The sequence below is a fragment of the Corvus brachyrhynchos genome, unplaced genomic scaffold (genome assembly GCF_000691975.1).
Source record: "Corvus brachyrhynchos isolate BGI_N302 unplaced genomic scaffold, ASM69197v1 scaffold60, whole genome shotgun sequence".
Lineage (NCBI taxonomy): Eukaryota > Metazoa > Chordata > Aves > Passeriformes > Corvidae > Corvus > Corvus brachyrhynchos.
Window position 1 is genome coordinate 5,562,006 of NW_008236767.1, and position 21,533 is coordinate 5,583,538.

At 39.3% G+C, this 21,533-nt stretch overlaps 1 protein-coding gene across 1 annotated transcript; it reads right to left on the minus strand.

Moving 5' to 3' along the window:
- Positions 1-2,772: 2,772 nt before the first annotated feature.
- LOC103625500 (transmembrane protein 68) lies at positions 2,773-15,682 on the minus strand. Its single transcript, XM_008644930.2, has 6 exons — positions 15,324-15,682; positions 14,178-14,342; positions 11,507-11,700; positions 5,470-5,530; positions 4,935-5,074; positions 2,773-3,171 (listed from the first exon to the last, which is right to left on the minus strand). Exons 1-6 carry the CDS (start codon positions 15,658-15,660, stop codon positions 3,067-3,069), a joined length of 1,002 nt encoding a protein of 333 aa, XP_008643152.2. The 5' UTR covers positions 15,661-15,682; the 3' UTR covers positions 2,773-3,066.
- Positions 15,683-21,533: the final 5,851 nt, after the last annotated feature.

A 21,533-nucleotide genomic window follows, 5' to 3' on the forward strand; every position in this document is an offset into this window, starting at 1 on the left:
ACGGGGTGAGGGGGCAGTGGCCCCGGCCCGGCCCGGCCCGGCCCGGCCTGGCGAGCTCCGACAAAAAGGGGAAGTCCCGCCTTTCCATGCGGTTTAAATATGTAAATTGTGAGAAGCGTAATTGGACTTAAAGACTGTCCATCAACTCAGGGTCAACCCAATACAAGAGGCTAAAAAATAAGGGTAGCAGGGGAGTGATTTGATCTGCAGTTACATTTCTATTTGTATGACAAGAACTCTAGTTTCTGTAACACCAGTTTTTAGTTCTAATTTCTATAATACTGCTCTAAAAAAGAGTAAAAATTTAGAGGGAGCCACTAAAACAATATAATAAGTGCATATTATCAGAGCAGTATTATAATGTTTCTGGAAAAATTGTTTAAAATTTTTATTAGAAAAATTACATACATCATTCAAAATCACTCCTGTTTCTCAATAATAATTTTGTCTCTCATCTTGATATCCCAGAAAATACTCTTAAGACAACTGTGACAGAGGACAACAAATAGGAACTATTTTTTACTCCAACTCACTTCAGAGAAGCTTCAGATAATGCAGTGATGCTGCTGAAAGATGTAATGGCCCAGGAAAAACTTGAACTTTGTTAGAAAATATTAACAGCTGTCTGAAATAGAGGAGATAGAGGCAGGAATCTCTGCTTTGAAAGACAGTCAGTGCTCTGATTACGTATCTCCTACCCAAGGTTAGTTCTCCATTGTGAGTTGCAGCACAGCTCCTAGCATGATCAGAGAGCATGGCATTTGAAAGGTTGTGCAAATTCTGATTACTGGAGTGTTTAATTGGTCCCAGAATCAGAATTGTTTAGGTTGGAAAGGACGTTTAAGATCACTGAGTCCAATCAATAACCTAGCTCTGCCAAGCCCACCACTAGACCATGTCCACAAGTGCCACATCTACACACCTTCTAAATACCTCCTGGGATGGTGACTTCACCACTGCCCTGGGCAGCCTGTTCCAATGCTTGGCAACCCTCTCAGTGAAGAATTTTTTACTGATATCCAATCTAAACCTCTCCTGGCACAATTTCCATTTCCTCTTGTTCTGACCCTTATTTCCTGGGAGCAGAGACTGACTCCCACCTGGCTACAACATCCTTTCAGGTAGTTGTAGTTGTTGGTCCCTCCAGAGGCTCCTTTTCTCCAGGCTAAACAACCTCCCCTCCCTCAGAAGCTCCTCATAAGACTTGTGCTCCAGACCCTTTACCAGCTTCATTGCCCTTCTTTGGACACATTCCATGATGGTATTAATGTACTTGAAAAATGGGATAGTCAGACAATGATTCTGGCTAGTCCTTCTTCAGTTTCTGCAATACAAAGAATGCCTTCAGATTCTGGTTATTATAATTCCTCTTGCTTCTTCACCTGTGTCCATTTTAGTATTCAATAATCTTTTCCTTTAGTTCCTTTTCTCCCTTGACTTAAGCTCAGGCTTTGAATTTCAGCTTGTATTGCTGGAGAGCGGCATGTAAGACTTCGTGGTTTGAATTCCTGTTTATGTCCAGGCATATCAGTGAGCATCTTGATCTGCTTTAGTTTATCATCTCCTATGCATGCTGAGTCTCTGCTGGGAGAAAAATCCTTCTGCCTGTATAGAGCAGTTATAGTTAATGTGTTCAAGTAAAGACTCCTGTATCTTAAGACAGATTTGAGGGTTTTTTTCAGGATAGGATTCCTGTCTTTTTGGTCCAGGGAAATAACTTACCTGTCTATCCTTCTCTCTTCACCAGATGTGCAAGAAATACTTGTGAAGAAGCAGGGTTGAGGAAGAATTTATTTTAATCGAAAACATAGATTTAGTTTTCTACTTAAAGATGGGCAAACATTATATATATTTCCTTAGATGTTATGTCCTTTTAGGATGTTGAGAGGAAAGATTATTTACATATTAAAAGTACATGAAGGAAAAAATGTGGCACAAAAATTACCTTTCTCAGTCTTTGAAGTTAAGACTTGGTTGCATTTAATGGCATATTGGATAGATTACACAAAGTTCTCCCACTCCCACCAGTAACAACATCCCACAGCCTTTGTACAAAACACGTTCTGCTTTGTACTAAGTTTTGCTTTTCCACAAGTTGCATTAGGAAGACAACACTGCCCTTCCAAACAGGCATTTTGGTTCAATCTGTACCAGCAGTGTTGCAGTACTACAGTGTTTAAGTACTACATTTTTAGGCAAACCACCAGTGATGATAAGCCTCAAGGATGCATTGCCCATGAAAGCTTCCCCCAACCCTATTCCCTGCTCACCAGGAGATTTGAGTAAATACAGCACATCCGTGCACACACCATATCCAGGGATTTTCAGGCTGGGGGCAGTCTCATCCATTAAACAACTATGGTGTGGTGCAATAGTGCGTGCATGAACCAGCTCAGACTTGAAACTACCTTCTACATGTGTTTGCAATATTTGCTACACTGAACTAAAGCTTTTTTTTCCTCTCTTTGAGAGGCTTTTTTTTGTGGGGGAAGAGCATATGAACCACTAAGTTGATGTGTTTGAAGGAGTCTAATATCTGGTTTAAAGGGATTATGGCTCTTTGTATAGTCTCTAGAAGAATGGGCTAAGCAGTAGCTGATTCCCTAAAGCAAGACAGTTTTTGTTCTGACACTTTCTTGCGTGAGTCCGTCAGGGAAGGTGCACCCGGTGGGGTGGTCTCTGGTGGGACAACACCAACTCTGAGGCTCTGCTCTGAGACTGGACTGTGCTCAAAAGACAAACCCACAGTTCTAGACAACACCACTAAGGCTCTTGGATGTAAGTACATACTTGTTTTAGGAACCAGGAAAATCTTGGCTGCATGATTTCCTTTGGGGTAATTTAGCTGTTGCATTGCTATTATACATAAGTCATCTTCATCGATCTTTCTGAGTTCAGAATATTCTCAAAGACAGGAGGGAACTTTCAAGAGGTTAATTGTTTTCTTCCACCAAATCTGTAGAAATTTGAAAATTAAACTGGTTAACACCAGCTATTAGTGACCAGTGCTGTAGGAAATTGTTTTTTACTGTATGCTGTAAAACCAATGAAACAAACATAAGCATTCTAATCACTTTTATGACGTTTATCAAATCGTTCCAGTAAAGCCTTCCATATGTTGCCTGGGATTGTTTGGTGCTTGCTTATGAGAGCTTGGACAGCAGTCTTTGTCTGAAAAGAGAAGAGAAATTTGCCTTTTATGCATGGACCTATTTATGCATGGAAGATCAATATAATCACTGCCTTCTCAGAAGTTCAAGAAAAAAAATTCACACGTAACTGTACTGTAAGAAAATAATTGTCTTTTATATTAACTAGTTGTCCTAATGACACATTTCTTGGAAAAGAAAGGAACAAGAACAATGACTGAAGTTTGGGAAGGATCAAATTATTGAGATTTATCAAATGTGGTCATTACCAAGTCAGAGTACCCTTCAACACATGCAAACATTAAGTTTCTACAATCTCCCGTCCCTGAAAGTTTTCATCAAAAATGATGGATAAAGCCTGATTCACCTCATCTGACCTTATAGCTGACCTTGCTTGGACTAGGAATTTGGAGTAGGAACCTCTGTCTGTCCTTCCCAACATTAATTCTCCCATAATTTTATCATACACAGCATGCACACAATAAGGAAATTCATAATACTCTTTATATGATATTCAAATGCAAGTTTAGGAAGAGAATGACTACAATATTCTATATTTCTAAAAGACATAAGAAACTATCTCCTTTTGGTTTCCCTCGTGTAATTAAACTTGAAATAAGGGTAGCTACATACTCCACAGGTCTACCCCAGACTTATGGTAGAATATCATTGTGAATATAAGAAAAGTAGCCAAACCTTTCCTGACTGATTCATGTCCTAATTCCTTTGCCAGCAGGATCAGACAGCAGCCAGGCCACTTCTCACCTCAAACCTCATTTAAGTTGCCCTTTTTATTTTTAAATTATATAATGGGAAATTTCAATTTCACTTTTGCAGGTACACAAAATACTGTTTCCCCAAAATACAAGAATATGAATAACCGTAAGGGCAGTCATATTGCTTCCAGCCTCCTAAAGCTGCTAAGACCAAACTCCACAGCTTGCTGGGGCTGTTCCCTTGTAACCAAACCTGTCTTTCTGGTTTCACTTTTGTGAAGCTCAGAACAACCTGCAATGGATCTTAAAAAAAAGAAAATTAAAGAAAAGCTAGCCTTGTTGCATCTTTGTGAGGGCAGCAAGGTGTTTTTCCATAAGTAATTTCTAACAGTTGATTTGTTTGTGTATTTCTAGGTCATAGCAGATTCTTTAATTCTTCTTGCATAAAATCCTCCTTTCATCTTCCATGAAAAATTTTAAAAGCTGTATTTTTGGTTTAGCTTAGTATTTTGAAAAAATGCCTAAAATCTAGATCTGTAAACACTTTTATGCTCCTGGGCATTACTAATTTCACCAAGGTGTAGGTACTCAAAATATTTTTATATTTTGGATGCAACTTTGTTTTTTAACATTTTCATTTTGACAATGAGACTGAAGCTCTTGAAGAACTTTGCCTCTAGAGCCCTATGCTATTTGGTGAAGATTCTCAAAGTTATTTGTTATTAATGAAATTTATTTTCATAGTTACTGAAAACTGCATTTAAAATATACTTTACGTCATTTCAGTTACCATAATTATTATCAAAGTTATCAAAGGCATGGGAGAAGCAAAGTTAACATAACAAGAAGACAGAGCTCACACATGAGGGCATCCCAATCAACTATTACTATGTCAATATGTACTTGTAGGTATTGGTTCATTAAATACCAAGACCTCAACTTCCCATAGCTTTAACAAGCAAGTAAAAGTGTATTTGTCTTTAACCAAGCATGCAAAAAACTGGTTTCCAGTGCATATATAGTAGAGGGAAAAGTATGTAGTTCAGTACTGCAAGGAGAGAGAACTCACCTTTTCAACTAATTCGTCTGCAGTTATATTCGGATCGTAAGGGATTGGCTTCCCAATGTATGTGCGGAACTTAACTGGAAGTCCTCCATATGGAGGAGTAAAAGGCAATCGAGTGCTTTCATATAACTGTCTAAAAAATCCTGAAATGGTTTATGGGAGGAAAAAGTGAGGTTATAGTCACAGAAAACACAATCCAAACGTGAGATCTGATTAATGTAGAAGACTTCTTAAAATTGCATGGTTAATTTGACAGTAAGAAAGTTGTTACAGGATTGAGGCAACTGTCCACCAAAACAAAGCCCGATAGACTTAATAGATCATAAAATAAGACTGCATTAAAGAACAAAATCACACACATAAACCAGTTATGTACAAGCTATTTCCATATTTGAGCTACCTCTGACCCACAGCAAGTATTAGAAAATCCAAAGTAAGCAAAAGTCTGAAAAGCAATATCTAAGATAAAAGCAAGAGAAATCTGAGAGAAAAGAGAGAAAACATTCCAAATACATAAAATATGCTTTTAAGTTCTTACTTCTTTCTTTAAACATCCTATAGCCTTCACGGACATTTTGAGTATACATTGGAATGATGGGCTAAGGAAGCACAAAAAAAAAAAAGGTGGAAATGTTATATCAGGTTTGAACTTCTGTCTTAGTGCCTGCTAATGCAGCTAAGAAAGTCACTCAGATACAGAGGGTAATTATCAGTCAGTTAAGCAGTAAACAAGGACTCTTGCTATAAAAAACTCCAGACTAGAAATAGAATTCTATTTTTCAGCTCCCACAAACATCTGTTTTAAAGTCATTATCTGTAAATAAAATGACTGACATTGTATTAGGGTTTATATAACTCCTGTGTTATGTATTTACTGCAGTATCACTGACTGGAACATAAAACAAATTTCCATAGTTTCTCTATCTAAAGCTTTCATCATGAGTGGTGAATAGGAAAGTGTTCAGTCTGTGAAGTCTTGCAGAAAGCAAGCAGACATTCATGCTTGGCTCATCTCATCTGCTTCTCAAATAGGGTCCAACTGAAGCAGTAATGTTTGGATAAAACTTCAGTGGAAAAGACTTCTGCAGATCCCTACAGAAAAAAAGGCAAATGTGAGACAAAAAAGGCAATTGTGTGTCCTCACTGACCGGGACTACACACCTTCTGGAGGGCGGATCCTTACGCACTTACAGAACAAATTCATTTCATCATTGTAACTGAAAAGAAACACACTTGAGATACCTGCACTTGAAACAGTATATCTTACAGCCTGAGGTAAGGCTTCATAGTTTGTAGACTGACAGTAGTTGTATCCATATATGTAAAGACTTTTTTTCTCCACTATTGTCCCTTTTCCTTTTTTCTGAAACTCTAATTTGAAGACATTGTTGGAACAATTTGGTAATTGGTAATTAAGAGGTAATGAAAGAAGACATTTATACTGTTAAGAATCACTACCACAGAACAGAAACTGCAGGATGAGAAAAAAAAAACCCAAGCAAACAAGCAAGCAAAAGATCTAACTAGAGCCTAACAAATAACTCATAGTGATAGAAACCATTAAAAAGAAAAAATACCTGAGAGAGCACAAAAGTATCAAACATTAATAAAGTTGTAATAGTAAACCCTTCAGAACAAGAAATTAAGGGAAATTGTTAGAAATAAAGCCTTAAAAAGTAATCAGTAACATCTTTTAAAAAACATTTAAGTACTGGACACTAAAAATACCACACTCCGCTTCAGCTATTAATTGAATACTATACATCTAAGACGTAAAATGTTTGAAACCTATCTGTCACACAAACAAAACACTTTAAATTTTAGGAATAGTGCAAGAGAAACATATGTCAGGCTATAAAGAAATCTGGCAACTACAGAAGTTACTCTCATACAATGATTAGCCATTGAGGTGCCGAGTAGGCAGCAACGTTCTGTCTCTAAGCTGGAAAAAGCAGGCACACACAAAATCTTACATTTGTAAAGCAGCACAACCAGATCTGCAGTAACCCACAGATTTATATTTGCTGTGCTGGAACTGAGCTGGACCACACCCAGACAGCTTGAAAATCACAGAATTACAGGATAGTTGGGGTTGGAAGAGACCTCTGGAAATCACTTATCTCTTGCCCATACAAGAGAATTTTATAAATCATGGTTCCTGTTTATTTTTTACCTAACTCGAAGGAATTTTTTGGCACAGATAAAATTCAGGGATCTTCAGAAATGATGATACCTCCCTGTTAGCCTGTGAAAAGCAAGCCACAGACAGAGGGTATTTCTGAAGGTCATGGATGAATTTGACTGAGACAAATATATGTCCCAGAGGTACACTGAGTCATGACATTAAATAGTAACACTCTCTGACTCCTGTTAAGCAGAGTAGTTACACAAAACGAAGTGGAAACCAAATGTGAAAACTTTGCAGGCAAGTACTGAGGCTGAAACTACATTCCTTGTTTGCTTTTCTTCAACTTTTTCAGTGGAAGAAATATTGAACTTCCATAATATTATATGATGGATGGGAATGTCTATTCATATATAAAATAGGTTTTGTCTTGAAATCCCATTCAAGCAATCTATGACAGGTTATTAACCACCATGTAGTTGTTCTGATAGAGTGTGTGTGGTACTTTGGTTGATGGTTACACTGTATGTAAAAAAAATTTTAAAAGACCCTTATAATTCTATCTTGTCTTCATTCATGATATCTGAGTAAGTATTAGCAAATTTATATTAATTGCTACGTAATAGAACAAGTTCTGATTGCTGGATGAGTCTATCCCCAGTATATTTGGTTTTCATGGCTGGTTTTTTGTAGCAGGGGAGCCACAGGAGTGGCTTCTGTGACAAGCTGCCAGAAGCTTCTCCCATGTCTGGCAGAGCCAATGCCAGCCAGCTCCAGGACAGATGAGCTGCAGGCCAAGGCCAAGCCTATCAGGAATGATAATAACACCTCTGTGATGACATATTTAAGAAGGAAAAAAAATTATTGCGCATATGTAATTGCAGACAGAGAAGAGCAGAGTGAGAGTATGTGAGAGGAACAGCCCTGCAGACACCAAGGTCAGCACTGAAGGCGGGGAAGGAGGTGCTCCAGAGCAGAGACTCACCTGCAGCCCATGGTGAGGCAGCTGGGCCCCTGCAGTTCATGGAGGACCATGGGGATGCAGAGACCCACCTGCAGCCTGTGGAGGAGACCCACACCAGAGCATGGATGCCTGAAAGAGGGCTGTGAAGCTGTACAAAACCAGTGCTGGAGCAGGCTCCTGGCAGGGGCCTGCAGATCCATGGAGAGAGAAGTCCATGCTGGAGCAAGTTTCCTTGGTAGGACTTGTGACCCTGTGGGGAACCTACACTGGAGCAGGCTGTGCCTGAAGGACTGCACCCTGTGGAAGAGTGACCCACATGTTCATGAAGAACTGTTGCCCATGGCATAGACTCAAGTTGAAGTTTGTCTCCTGTAGGATGGACCCCATGCTAGAACAGGAGAAGGACTCTTCTCTGTGAGCAGTGGCAGAAACAACATGTGATGAACTGGCCATAACCCCCATTCCCCATCTCTCTGCGCCACTGCAGGGAAGGAGGTAGAGCCAAGGAAGAAGGAAGAGGTGGAGCAAAAGGTGTTTTTAAGACTTTCACTTTACTTCTCATTGTCTTGCTCTGTTTGTTACTAATAAATGCAATTAATATCCCTAAGTTGAGTCTGGTTTGCCCTTAATGGTATTTGGTGAGTGATTTCTCCCAGTCTTTACCTCAGCTCATGAATCTTTTGTTTTATTTTCTCTCCCCTGTCCACTTGTGGAGGGCAGTGATAGAGAGGCTTTGATGGGTGCCTGGCATCCACTACACCCCAGACTTTGGTCAACCTGCAAGACTAGTCCAGCCAGTATTGAAAAGGATGCAGCAAGAACAATCAAATTTGAAATGTGTCAAAAGATGGGATCCAGTGACTACTATGGGCCTAACTTTATTTAAGAAGTGATATATAAGGTTAATATTGCCCTCTCTACTGTTAAATGCACAGCAGTTCTCTTTATTTTTTTAAGTGTTTAGTTATCTAAAGTTTGTCTGATTCCAGATTTCCAGAGAAATATCAAAGATGCCCAAAGTTCAGTGAAGCTTGCAAACTAATTACAGCAATGCCCACCATACAGGGATCCAGTCAGAGTTCCTGATCATAACAACCCACAAAGCTGAATGAGGGTAATAATAAGAGATGTAAGAACCAGTAGCACTCTAAAGGTAAGCCCAGGCTAGTAGCTGTCAAAGGGTAAAATACTTTCTCTGCCCTCCTGGTAACAGTCCTACATAGTGCCTGTTTTACCAAACATTATGCAAAGGACCACAAGGCCCTTTCACACTGCAGGAACCTTATCCTCAGTGAAAACCCAATTCATTAAATAAAATTTTTAAAACCCCCACAAAACAAAAACACAAATTGTGTCAAGAGGAGGTAACAATTTTAGGTACTACTATTCAGCTATTTCCATGTGCTTCTATATTATAGAAGACTGGTAGAATTAGGAGGATTACTGGCAAAGATTCTTGTGATGTGTTTTGATCAGGGTGGCAATCTGTGTAAGGGCACTGAGAGTTTTTAATTCAATTTTTATTTAAAAACCTACAACCTGTGACATTGCATTACTGTAAGGTTCCAGGTGAAGGGAAAACATCTGGCAAAAGAGTACTCAGATGTTTGAAATAGCTTGAAAGACAGATATGAAAGCAAAATCATTAGAAATCACTCAGGTTTTTGAAGTGACACCTCCTTCTAACTGTTTGAGCATATTATTCATTTATTACATGAGAAGACTATTGGGGAATTCAAAGTGCCCATATGAATTTGACTGAGTTTATCCCATTCACATTCTGATACTTTCCTAGTAGTGGTGGTGTACAGGCCCACACAATATATGAAGTATTGTGACTGACATTTACCAGCCTACACTTTTGAGAAGAAGGACAGGAAAGGGAACAGAAGCACATAAGACTCGACTTAAGACATAAGACTTTTAAAAGGCAACATAACAAGACAAGATGTAGAAACAGGACACTGGGCCTAAAATTACTTTATACATTGGGTAAATGCCCCTAAGTTTATTTTAGTGTTTATCTCCCCACAATCATTTAGAGATAGAGTTATGAAGAAATATTAACCTGAAGCATGTATTTTGCACCTTCAGGTCCTTTGTAGCAGGATCTTTAGCACAAGAGACCAAAACAAAGTTGGAGAAGCAACAAATTGGATGAGGTGCAAAAGAGACATAACTGCACAAAAATCTGAAAGGGATGATAAGAAATTAAAGTTTCACGGGAAGAACTCGACTCCCTGTACAGATTCACTTGTATAGACAGACAACTTTATATGGAAGGCCAAAGAGCACTGCAATTGATGACATATTCATAAGAATGTGAAGAAAAAGTGATGGTTGTGCAATTCAAGAGAAAGCAGCAGAAAGTGCACAGATAAAACCTGGATTTGCACCAGTATTGTGAGACACAAAAAGCACTAGTATGCTAGGTGTAAATTAAAGCAGAAAACTTGTATCTAGAGGTAATGATGATGAAAAGTGGCAGTTAGGAAAAAGACAGGGTTGCTGCTCTTTCAGCTGCATGCCATCCCAAATAAAACAATTTCCCAGACACCATGTCAGAAAAGCAGTCTCCCACGTGGATTTAGATGGAAGAAGTCAGAGCTAGTGGTAGAAGGTTGTATTTGTACATCATCATCCATATGGAAACTAACTGAAATATTGGCCATGTGTACATTGGTGGGGTACAAATCAAGAGAAACACATCTCTAGAGGATGCTGAGGATCTGACATCTCCACTGAACACACTTCAGTGCTCTGTTTTTATGTAGAACAAATTCTTGTTTGGAACCATTGGACCATTTGACGCTAGAGAGTATTAGGTCCCAATTTTGGTTTAGTTTCAGCCAGAAGGGATGCAGCTCAGGTATTCTAACATGCTCCTCGATGGGAATGAAAGCATGGTGAGGGAGATGCAGAAACTGCTTCAAAAGTGCACACATGATTCAAACTCAGACACTGATGCAGACACAGGTTAGTTGATGCAATCTTTTACAAACATGAGGAAAAGTAATGGTAAGAACAAAGTCCTAGACCCTCCCAGAATAACTAAGGAGAAAGATAAGGATAATATATTAAAGAGCCATAAGAAAATGATGGGGTACATGGAAGTAAGATAAAGATGCAAGCCTACTAAGATAAGAAAAAAGAATGAAACCATAGGACAATATGGAGAAGGACCACAGTGAAGATTCCTGAAATGCAGTCAAGATGAGACACTGGATGCCTGCATAATGGGACTGTAGACATGGAACTGCAGAGATGGATGCTTTGAAACAGTCAAGAAAAAGTTGGACAGTTCCAAAAACCCTTGCTTTTTGTGAATTAATGTGCTTGACAAAAGTGATGGGAAAAGGACATGAAATCTTTACTTCCCAACCATTTCCTCTGGAAGATTTTCCAACAAACGCTCCTAAGCTGCATTTTATAACGAAGCACATATGCAGAAAGCATAAACTGGGATTGGTAACTTATGGCACTCACCACTTTTGCTTCTAGAGCGACCTGAGCAAAGCCTTTTCGATTTCCCCACATGAGCTGGTAACTTTCGTCGCTGAACAGCGCTTCTCGAACTCCACCTGGTGAGATGGACACCAAGTATCCATTCCTCAGTGCAAGGAGACACTCCTCCCTCGTACCTGGTATAACACCCGTCACTTCCAACAATAATTTAAGTCCTGAAATAAATAAGTAGCAAATGCATATTAATATAACAACATATATCCCAAATACTGCTTGCGTGTAAGAGCCAGATTGCAGCTAAATTAAAATCTAGTAGCTATATATTTAGGCTAAGACAAATTTTTTACAAAGGAAGTAAGACACCTACAGAGTAAATGTTGGCAAAATGACAAATACGTGACAATATTTTTGCACAAATATTATGAAGATGAACCATCTTGTCAGGAACGTCTCAAATAAAAAAGGCTTCCACATGCTATCTTCCATGATTATCAACCAAATTATGTAAGCAAAACTTGTGGGTCATAGCTAGAAATCTGAAAATAAGCATCTATTCCTCTCTCCTTCTTTTTACATATTTTAATACAGAAAAAAAAATTCAGTAAAATAAAGATTACTACAAAAATAAATACCTGACAAGCAGCTATTTTTGGTGTTCTTTTAAAATGTGATGTTTAATATTTTAAACGTTGAGGGTTTGAGTTGTTTAATTGAGTATTTTGTGGTTAATTGCAAACTATGTGGATCAAATTGCACTGCACTAAGACTCTCAAGGTGCATGAATGACAGAAGCTAGCAGAGCAATTTCAGCACCACACAAACAGTTCAGTGAATCTCCTTCCTCTGTTTCCATAACTGGGATTTCTCTACAAGACAGATTGAGAACCATAAAAGTACTCTGTGCTTTCTAATATTATCTTTATATTTTAAATATATCAGTTTGGAACTCTGATAGAAAGCAAACAAGTATTTCCACAATCTTCAAATTCCCAGTTCAAACAGCAAAGTTTGAAAAGAAATTTTTTTATGGAAGAAACAACTCTGGACTGACAGAGATCTGCAACAGAAACTTTGGAAGACACTGGATAACACAGTGCTGTTATTATATTTAATTGTTATACAATTAAATCCTGTAATTTAATTGTATTTAATCTTATTGAAGGTATCATGCTTGATAGATCTTTCTGTCAAAGACAGATGTTGACTTTGTTTAACCCCTTTGTGAACTCAGACATATTTCTGTTTGATCCTAAAGTCAGGAATGCCATATCCTTATTAAGCAAGGAGGTTCTTCATCTGCTTGGCTTTAAAACTTTTGAGAATTATAATGTTTCACATGAAAATATTATCACCACTCAGTCCCCTTTTCCAGGTCTCACAGAACATTTTATCCCTCAGCCATGCAAGGCTTCTGTCTGATGTCCTAGCTCTTCACAGGAAGCCGTGCCACACCTCTGAATCATCTTTGTCCTTTTATTGTAACTTTATTACTTTGCAGCTATTCCAGCATGAAGAGTGTTATTAATTCACAGAAGAATTCTCCTGTAACTGTAATTAATTCTGTAAATAAACTGAACTGAGCTTCAGCATATGCTCATGAGCATTCTTTAAAGAACCAATCTGTGAAGTGTAACATTTCTTTGCAAAAAGTAAGTAAGCATGGTAGAGCAAGAGATGGTTAGGGAGAAATTTCACTCAGCCTATTACTTTTAACCACATTTTCTACTAATGCAATGGGGAGGTCTAACCTCAATTATTTGTAGTCTTTCTTACCAGATGTCTTTTTATAGCCTTTTTAAAGGCTGACACAACATTTGCCACCTTCTGTTGCTCTAGCATGAACATAATGCAAGCAATATGTTATGTACACACCAGTAGTCCAGCAACTGCACAGCTGAGAGTGTTGCTTAGTACTAACTAGTGTGTACTCTGCATTTGTAATAAAAAGCTGTGCTAGGGACACTTCAGTTTGAAAGAGTACCCTTTTACTTATCCCTTAAAAAAGGAGTTTCCAACATTTTGCTAAACTTTCTTTTTTTTTGAGGGTACTCTTAAAAGCCAGTCATCTTTTGACGACTTCATACTTCTGATGTGCTCAGTATTTACAAAGTATGCTTGTAGAAAGTTCTTGTATTCTTTCTAGAGGTGCAGGAATATAGTTTTTGCATCAAATTTGCTTGAGTTTATGCTACCTGTTTTCAGGAAAACTTCCTTTTCTGAAGAGTGTCCTTCTAAATAGTTTCCTTTATTCTCTATTGTTAAAACAGCTTTCAGTATTAGTGGTATAAAAGTGCCTTTAATCTCCCTGCTACTTCTTCTGGACACTCTGTGCCTTGTTTTTCTAAAATTGAATTATCTTTGCTTCTCTGTATCTTCTCCTGACCAGTCAGCTGACCTGACTAGGTCAACAGTAGAATCCTACCCAGCACCTTCTACTGAGGGATGATGTTTCATCCCAAAAGGATTATATGTCTATTTGTTGGCTTTGGAGGGTTTACCAATGTTTTCAACAAAAATACAGGATATTCTACCCTGTTTATCCTGTTACAACTACCAGCTTTTAGTTTAAAAGTCTAAAAGCAGTCTTTTAGTTGAAAAGCTCTCTTTCAAGTATAGAAAATGTAAAGTTCACCAAAACCAGAACATATTAGGCGAATCCAGGAAGCTTACATACAAGAGAATATGTTCTTACCTGGTAAACGAAACACAAAATGATCAGCTACTGACAGACAAATTCTTTTCTTCCAGAGAAACAGCCTAGACAAAAAGTAAAGGTAGTCTATAGGAATAGCTCCATGGTAATACACAAGAATGCCTGGTCCTTCTGGGAGGTTTTCCACACCATGAAGCTCATAACCTGTTTGGGATGGAAAGCAATACACTGACAATGATATCTGTAAATCACCTAGCAGTTTAAAAAAAAAGCTATTTACTGTCCTTTGTTAAATGACTTTCAGAGAGTTGTGAAAGCCTCTGCAGTAGCTTTTAAAATAATTAAGTTCTGGATGGAATTTTTGGTCAATAACAGAGAGAAAGTCCTTCAAACACCACAGCTTATCAATGGACTGATTTGTTGGTCAGTTTAATCGTGAGATCAGACCTGAACCTGACATTTTCCTCAGTGAGGGAACTAAATGATATATTTCCCATTAGGAACTTCTTGTAAATAGTACAATAATAGTATTAAAAAAAAAAAAAAATTAGTAACTGGTGTGAAAATGCTTCATTTTCAGAATTAAAGGCAAACAGTCTGGATGCTTTCCTGAAATCTGGAAGTATTAATCTTTATTCTGTGTCCAGGAGAAGGAAGAGTTTGTGATTTTCCATAATAAAGTGCTCCTCTTTTAGAGAAGGGGAGATGTTTAAATTGAAACCATTATCTGTAAGAATCCCAAAGATAGGTTCTCTCCACAAGAGTTAAGTGTATTCACAGTGGGAGGGAATTTCCTCACAGACTTGCACTTCTATGAATCCTTGTCAAGATTCTTCCTACATTTGATTTAGGTTTCAGGTGGAGCTGGACCAGAAGTCTAATGTATACAAAGGCTTGGGAAAGCCACAGCTTCTGCCAGCTAAGAGTTCTGTTCCACCTTTTCTGCCTTCATTTCCATCCCTGCTACAGCTCCTGCCATGAGCCATTTGGATGGGATTGGAGTAGGCAGAGTCCTAGGAAGACATAGAGAAAGTTTTATACTGCAGGATGTTCAAAGATGCCATGCAAAGTATAATAAATGTAATTTATTTGCATCCATTTGGAAGAAAAAAATTAAAATTAAAACTTCTGTGTATTTACCACTTACTGTAATTCAAAGCTTCAGACAAGTCATGTCATACTTACCATGCCATATTCTTGCATATATATCCCAAAAGCTTGCTATAGTTTTTCTTACACTATCCCAAACATCACTCAAGGGATCTGCTTTTATCTCATTGTTCCTCTGATATATTAAAAGCAAAATATTAGTAAGGTAAATGAAAAAGACGATTGTTAAAGGAACTATAAAAAAAACTAATATTGCACTAATTGCAAGTGAGGCAATGATCAGATGAAAAAGGTATTTCTTCAGGAGCTCCACAACAGTCCATTCTTCCAATGCATAGACAAGGCAGCCGAGGTTGGTCATTGGTATCTGTCCTGAAGCACAGGATTCTTTTCTACCGATCATGTCCTGCATGAAGAAGAAAGAAAAAAAAATACAAAAAAATAAACCAAAACAACCAGCTGTAGTTTCTCAATTTAGGGGAAAAGGTTTCTGTAAATACACCTGATGCTTATTTTGGTATAGCACAGGTTCAAACATTTTGTGTCTCTCTGTCATGCTAAGATAGCTGCTGGCTATGAGATTAGCCATGTATTTATGGAATAGGGGCTGAAACAAGAAAGGCTGGAGTTCAACAAAGCCTCAGGATCCCTGCAACATGGCTGATCAGATGATTTCTCTCAAGAGAGTAACTGGAAAGTATTTTTAGCAGCGTTAGCCAAGAAGACTGCTGCCAGAGATGTGGGCTCTCCCTATCTTCTGTAGACAGTCCAGCCTGAGCTTCTTCTTCCTCTCAGTTTGGCAGTAAGGGGATCAGATAGTGGAATGAGCAGCTGAAAGGCCAGCAAGCAAAACCAAGGCAGTCATGGCTCCTTCACAAGGCCTGGAGGTGTCCAGCACATTTGGTACTGCTGTTAGCACTGGGAAAAGCAGCTTTTCACCCCTCATCCATACAACACACCTTTTTTTCAGATCTTCCAGCCCTACCAAAGCCCAAGAGAGCTCCATGGCCCTACCAATGTTTTACACGTGCAACCCCCTGGTTAGTTAGTCCGTTCCTACAGCTGACCCTGCCTGCCTGACAGCAGGTAGTGGTTACACTGGAATGCAAGAGCACTCCAGAATTACTGGCTGCTTTTAAGATTCTTGAGTATTTGCCAGAGATTTAAACATTGCAATCCAGTTCAGTAATCCATAACTGAATACAGATTTTCATTGCCTCAATCAGGTTGCTACTTGTTTAACGAGTAGATTTTTCCACTCCAGCACCAGAACAAGTACCTACAAGAAACAAATTGTAAGTGCCAAAGTCAGTGCCAGGATCATAAAATACAGCAAGCTCAGCCTTCTCTGACTTTACATCTTCATCTGTGTACGTATATGAGCAAACCTGCTGTACACTTCTGTTCTCCTTCTTTGAAGCCTTGGGTAGACTGTAGGGGTGGACTGGTGTAAAGCACAGCTCCCTTCAGAATTACGGATGACAAAGAGTAGAGCAAACAGCAAAAGTGAAAAGCAGCCATGAATAAGCACTAGTGGCTAACATGCAGCAAGGCAAGCAAGCCCCGTGGCAAGCCCTGCAGAATGTGTAGCTGCAGTAGCTATAAATCTAGTCTCACACACACACACACACACACCAATGAAACCTGTCCATATCACAAACCCTTTGAACTCCACGCTGGACAGCAAAAAGGACCACTTGGTTTAACCCCAGTAGGCAGCTGATCACCACACAGCTGATCACTCACTCCCCACTGCAGTGAGATGGGTGAGAGAATCAGAAGATTAAAAGTGCAAAAGCTCTTGGTTTGAGATAAAGGCAGTTTCACAGGTAGAGCACAAGCTGAAAGGACAGTAAACTAAAAGGAAGCAAGCACTGTGTTAAAAGATGCTCAACATGGTACAAACAAATGAAATCAGTATGACAAAAAGTCACAAGAATTAATATAGAATTGTTTATATCCTGATGACTGGTGCCTGACTAAGATATAGGAAGATCTGGACATTTTCACTGAAAAGAGATTTTATCAATAACATGAAAGAAAAAAAAGGAATAGTCTGCATGATTCAGATATTAAAATATCTGTTGAAACACTGTTAAAGAAGGATAAAGCTGATGGTGCAGTGCTACTTTATAGTAAGTTATTGTTTATAAAGTCCTAATAAGAGCAAGGACTACAAATCCTCAATGTGTGCAAAGCATGCTGTGCTGACAGAGTCCAGGAGAAGGCCATGTTAAGGGGGCTTGCCTCAGGCTGCTGAATCAGAAATACTGAGCAGTACTTGGAATAACTCGTTCAACCTGCAGCATAGGGTGAAAGAAGTGAGTGGATTTTGCATTCTGATGGGGGGTGCAGGCCTGGAACACAGACTACTACAGCCAGTACCAAAAGTGTCTTAAAATCACAGATAAAATGTCCACATCCACAGCAAGTGCATCAATAAGAGCCCCTATATGATATAGGGATTAATTGGGATATACAGATCACTGATGAACAAGAGATCCTATAATCTACCAACGAGATTTAAGATTATTCCACAGTCCCCAAGCACAAATAACTGCAGACTCAACAGCCAGATAAACTTCTGGCAAGGTAACTGAGAAGCTGGTTAATGATGAAGGTAACTGATCACACTCATTATAATTCTGTGGGAAACAGACCTTGCAAACAAATTCACCTCCATTCTTTGAAGAAATTCGAGGTTTAATAGCTTGTGCAGGTTTCATGCACATATAGTTTAACAGGGGCTTCTTAAAGAGTCACTTTAAGCCACACATGAGCTGCTGCTTGAAAGTTGTCCTTCCACCAGTCCTTTGCTCTATGTTCTTACCCCCAGACTGATCTCCAACAGCATCAGCTGGCTCCCTGCTAAAGGGATGCCAGTGAAAATGCTGGCACAAGCAAAATCCCTCTTGGGAACAGCCCAAACTAAGGTTGGCGTATGGGAATTACGCAAGTATATTACCAATGCCACTTCACATTTTTATTTAAAAATACATCTCTTTTAAATGGAGCATATATGCAATCAAAGATGTTATCGACTAGCATGACAAAAAAAAAATCCATCAGTGGTGAAATCGCTACCAAATGAGAACTGAATCTATGTCCTAGATTATTCAGCATTTTCAGAATTTTCTTCTAATATTAACAAGGATGTTTACATTGATCAGTTTTAACAATGTAACATTCCACTGATTCCTCTTCCTCCATCCCAGTTTTTATGTAGCAGAAAATTACTTGCTGGCTGGAAAACCACTACCCTTAGTTAGCTCACAGACTACAGTATAAATTAACATCTTAACTTATTAATTTCTGATTTTAAGTTCAATATAGACACTGGAAAAAAGCTTTAGAAAGAAAATAAAATGAATCAATGTGAAAAATTATATATTTTTTAAGACATACAAAACAGATTTTAACAGGACAGATTTGACCAAAGACATCTGAAAGTAGTTGGGTAGACACAGCGAGTTCGCCTTCAGTCAGCCAGCTGGGTGGGTGGGATACAAGTTAATTCAACATCATTCCAGCTGAATCCAAGAGTAGAAAAAGAATAAATGATTGACAGATTGAGAAAAAACTAGAAGCAGCATGGTTTTTTCTGGAAATTGGATATTCAACTGTGGTTCAGTTTCTGCTGTCACTGTTCAATTGTACACTACCTCCAATATTTCATAAGAAAAGAATGAACTCCAATCACTGAAACCTGGACCCCGGTTTTTGGACCATATGATGTGAGTCCAACACGGTAAATGCATCCCTCTACTGTCAAAGAGTATCCTGCTAACATCAAAGGGCTACAACAGGACAGGACTTCCATTTTTCTATGTTCTACTGGCTATCTCTCACCAGTCCCCTGCTGAAAACACAAATACAATTCTGAAGCATTCTTTCTATCAAACACCATATAGGAAATTATTACACAACTATTTGAGTGCTTATTTAAAGCCTGTTACTAACAACCTCCTTGATTATGCACTAGGAGACAATGCAGGAGTGTTACCACAACACATTTACTTATAACTGCTTTAGTTTCCCCCAAATGTCAAAATTTAAGAAAGAAATTTCTCTTCTGCTTTTAAGAAATCTGAGCCAGGAGCAGCTCCAAAGTACTTCAATGCTGAATATCCTATAAAAGGTTAACAAGTGGGTTTAGTGTTGTATTATTTAACAAAAAAACCCAAACAAACATTTTTTAAATCGTCGGCATTTTTCTCATCTTATCTAGTGATGGACTTGAAGCTACTGTTCTGAGTGACTTCATTGTTCTTATAGAGAACAACATGTGTGTTGACATGTGAGGTATTTGTTTGGGCTCCACCTATAAAGCATATCAAATTCCAGAATAATCACTGTATCTACAATGTAGAATTACAGGTGATGCCAGAGAGAGACAGAACCACTGTCTGCCTACTTTGAGAGGAGCTCCCCTTTCAACAAAAGTCTCCTGTACTACAAGTCTTTCAGATCCTAAGCTCTTGCTGAAGCATCATTTACTGATAGGGATAATCTTACCAACATTATAATCCCAGGGAAGAACAAAGCTGTCACAAGAGACCTATTGCATTAAAATTAAAGCCTTGTAGCTGGCTTTCAACCATGACTGAATAGTTATGATCTTGGTCCTGCTGCTCACTAGTTTGCTCTTGGCAATAAGTTTAGCAGAGCATAGTGAGAAGATGCTTTACACAGAAGCAAGTGTAAAGTAACTGCAGACCCTTGGTGAGAGGATTTTTTGACACCTGCTTTCTTGTGGCAGGCTCCTACTCTTCAGTCAAACTCAATTGCTCTGTTTCATGAGAGGAGCCATCTAGCAGTTACAAATCTGACTGTTGCTTTTCAGTGTAAAGGAAATTCCAGTTTTGTATTTCCTGCACATTTTGTGGCAGTTCCATGGAAAATAACTCTCTTGCTGGCCTCACCCTGCCACCACCCACTTTACTTATCTCCATAAATCCACCCATTTTGTACCCTCCTGTGTTTGTAGAGCTTCCCCCACTTTCAGCACATCCACCCTGAAAACGAAGGGTCTATCCTCTCCAGAAAGAAACTATCAGCAGCTACAGTGCTCAGTCCCCCAGGTTTTGCAGCCATTCTACCTGTTTCACACACTGAGGATACTAAACCCAGAACATTGTTTCCCATTTACAGCTTCAGAAAATATGAATAACTGAATTCCCACTTGGGTTTGATTGAGCATGTGGAAATTAGACACTATCCCTGGCCAAGCATCCTTGCTCAGCTTAGTTGCTAGAAATGTGGCAGGTAAGAGCTAGAAGAATAATAAAATCATAAAATCATAGAATGGTTTGGGTTGGAAGTGCCCTTAAAGAGCATCTGGTTTTAACCCCCCTGCCATGGACAGTGACATCTTCTACTAGACCAGGTTGCTCAAAACCCAATCCAACCCAACCTTCAACACTGCCAGTGATGGGGCATCCACAACTTCTCTGAGCAACCTGGTCCAGTGTCTCATTATTCTCACAGCAAATTTCTTCCTGATATTTAATCTAAACTGCCTTCTTTTAGTTTAAAGCCATTCCCTCATGTCTTGCTGATTACATGCCTGGGTCAAAAGTCCCTCTCCAGCCCTCTTGTAGGTAGGTCCTCTTCACACACTAAAAGGGTGAAATGAGGTCTCCCTGGGGCTTTCTCTTCTTCAGGCTGAACAATTCTCTCAGCCTGTCTTCAAAGGAGAGTCCTCTGATCATCTTTGTGATCCTTCTCTATACATGTTCCAACAGGTCCATGTCTTTACTGTGCTGAGAACACCAGAGCTGGATGCAGCACTCCAGGTGACGTCTCACACCTGAAGCAGATTTGAAGGACAGAATCACCTCCCTCACCCTGCTGGCCACACTTCTTGGGATCCAGCCCAGGATATGGTTGGCTTTCCTGAGCTGTGAGCACACATGCTCGGGTGTATGAAGAGGGTGTACAAGGAGCAGTATCTGGGTTCAGAGCTGGTACCTGTCCTGCTCAGGCACAAGTAAAATACAGCAAGCACCCAACACCTACATTTATCCCTTTTCTTCACCTGGAAATGTCATGTAACATTTCCAAACGTCAACACTGCGAAGACTCGGGGGTTTCCTCAATGTCAGGTGCTAAGGGCCCCTACGAGCAGATCGCTGCTGAAGCACTGGGAGTGCTGGAACGCGGCCGGACCTTCCCCCGGCGCCGGATCCCCTCGGGGCGGCACAGCCTCCCTCCTCCGCCGCCCTCCGTCCTGTCCTGTCCCGTCCCGTCCCGTCCCGTCCCGCGCCCCCCCCCCCCCTCACCTGC

Excerpts from the sequence above, each read along its gene's own strand:
- LOC103625500 (XM_008644930.2), bottom strand. The coding sequence starts at position 15,660 with ATGCAGGACATGATCGGTAGAAAAGAATCCTGTGCTTCAGGACAGATA. Across the intron at positions 5,531-11,506 it reads TCGCTCTAGAAGCAAAAGTG|CCCATCATTCCAATGTATAC; the intron begins GTGAGTGCCATA and ends GTGCTTCCTTAG. Across the intron at positions 5,075-5,469 it reads TAGGATGTTTAAAGAAAGAA|GATTTTTTAGACAGTTATAT; the intron begins GTAAGAACTTAA and ends AAACCATTTCAG.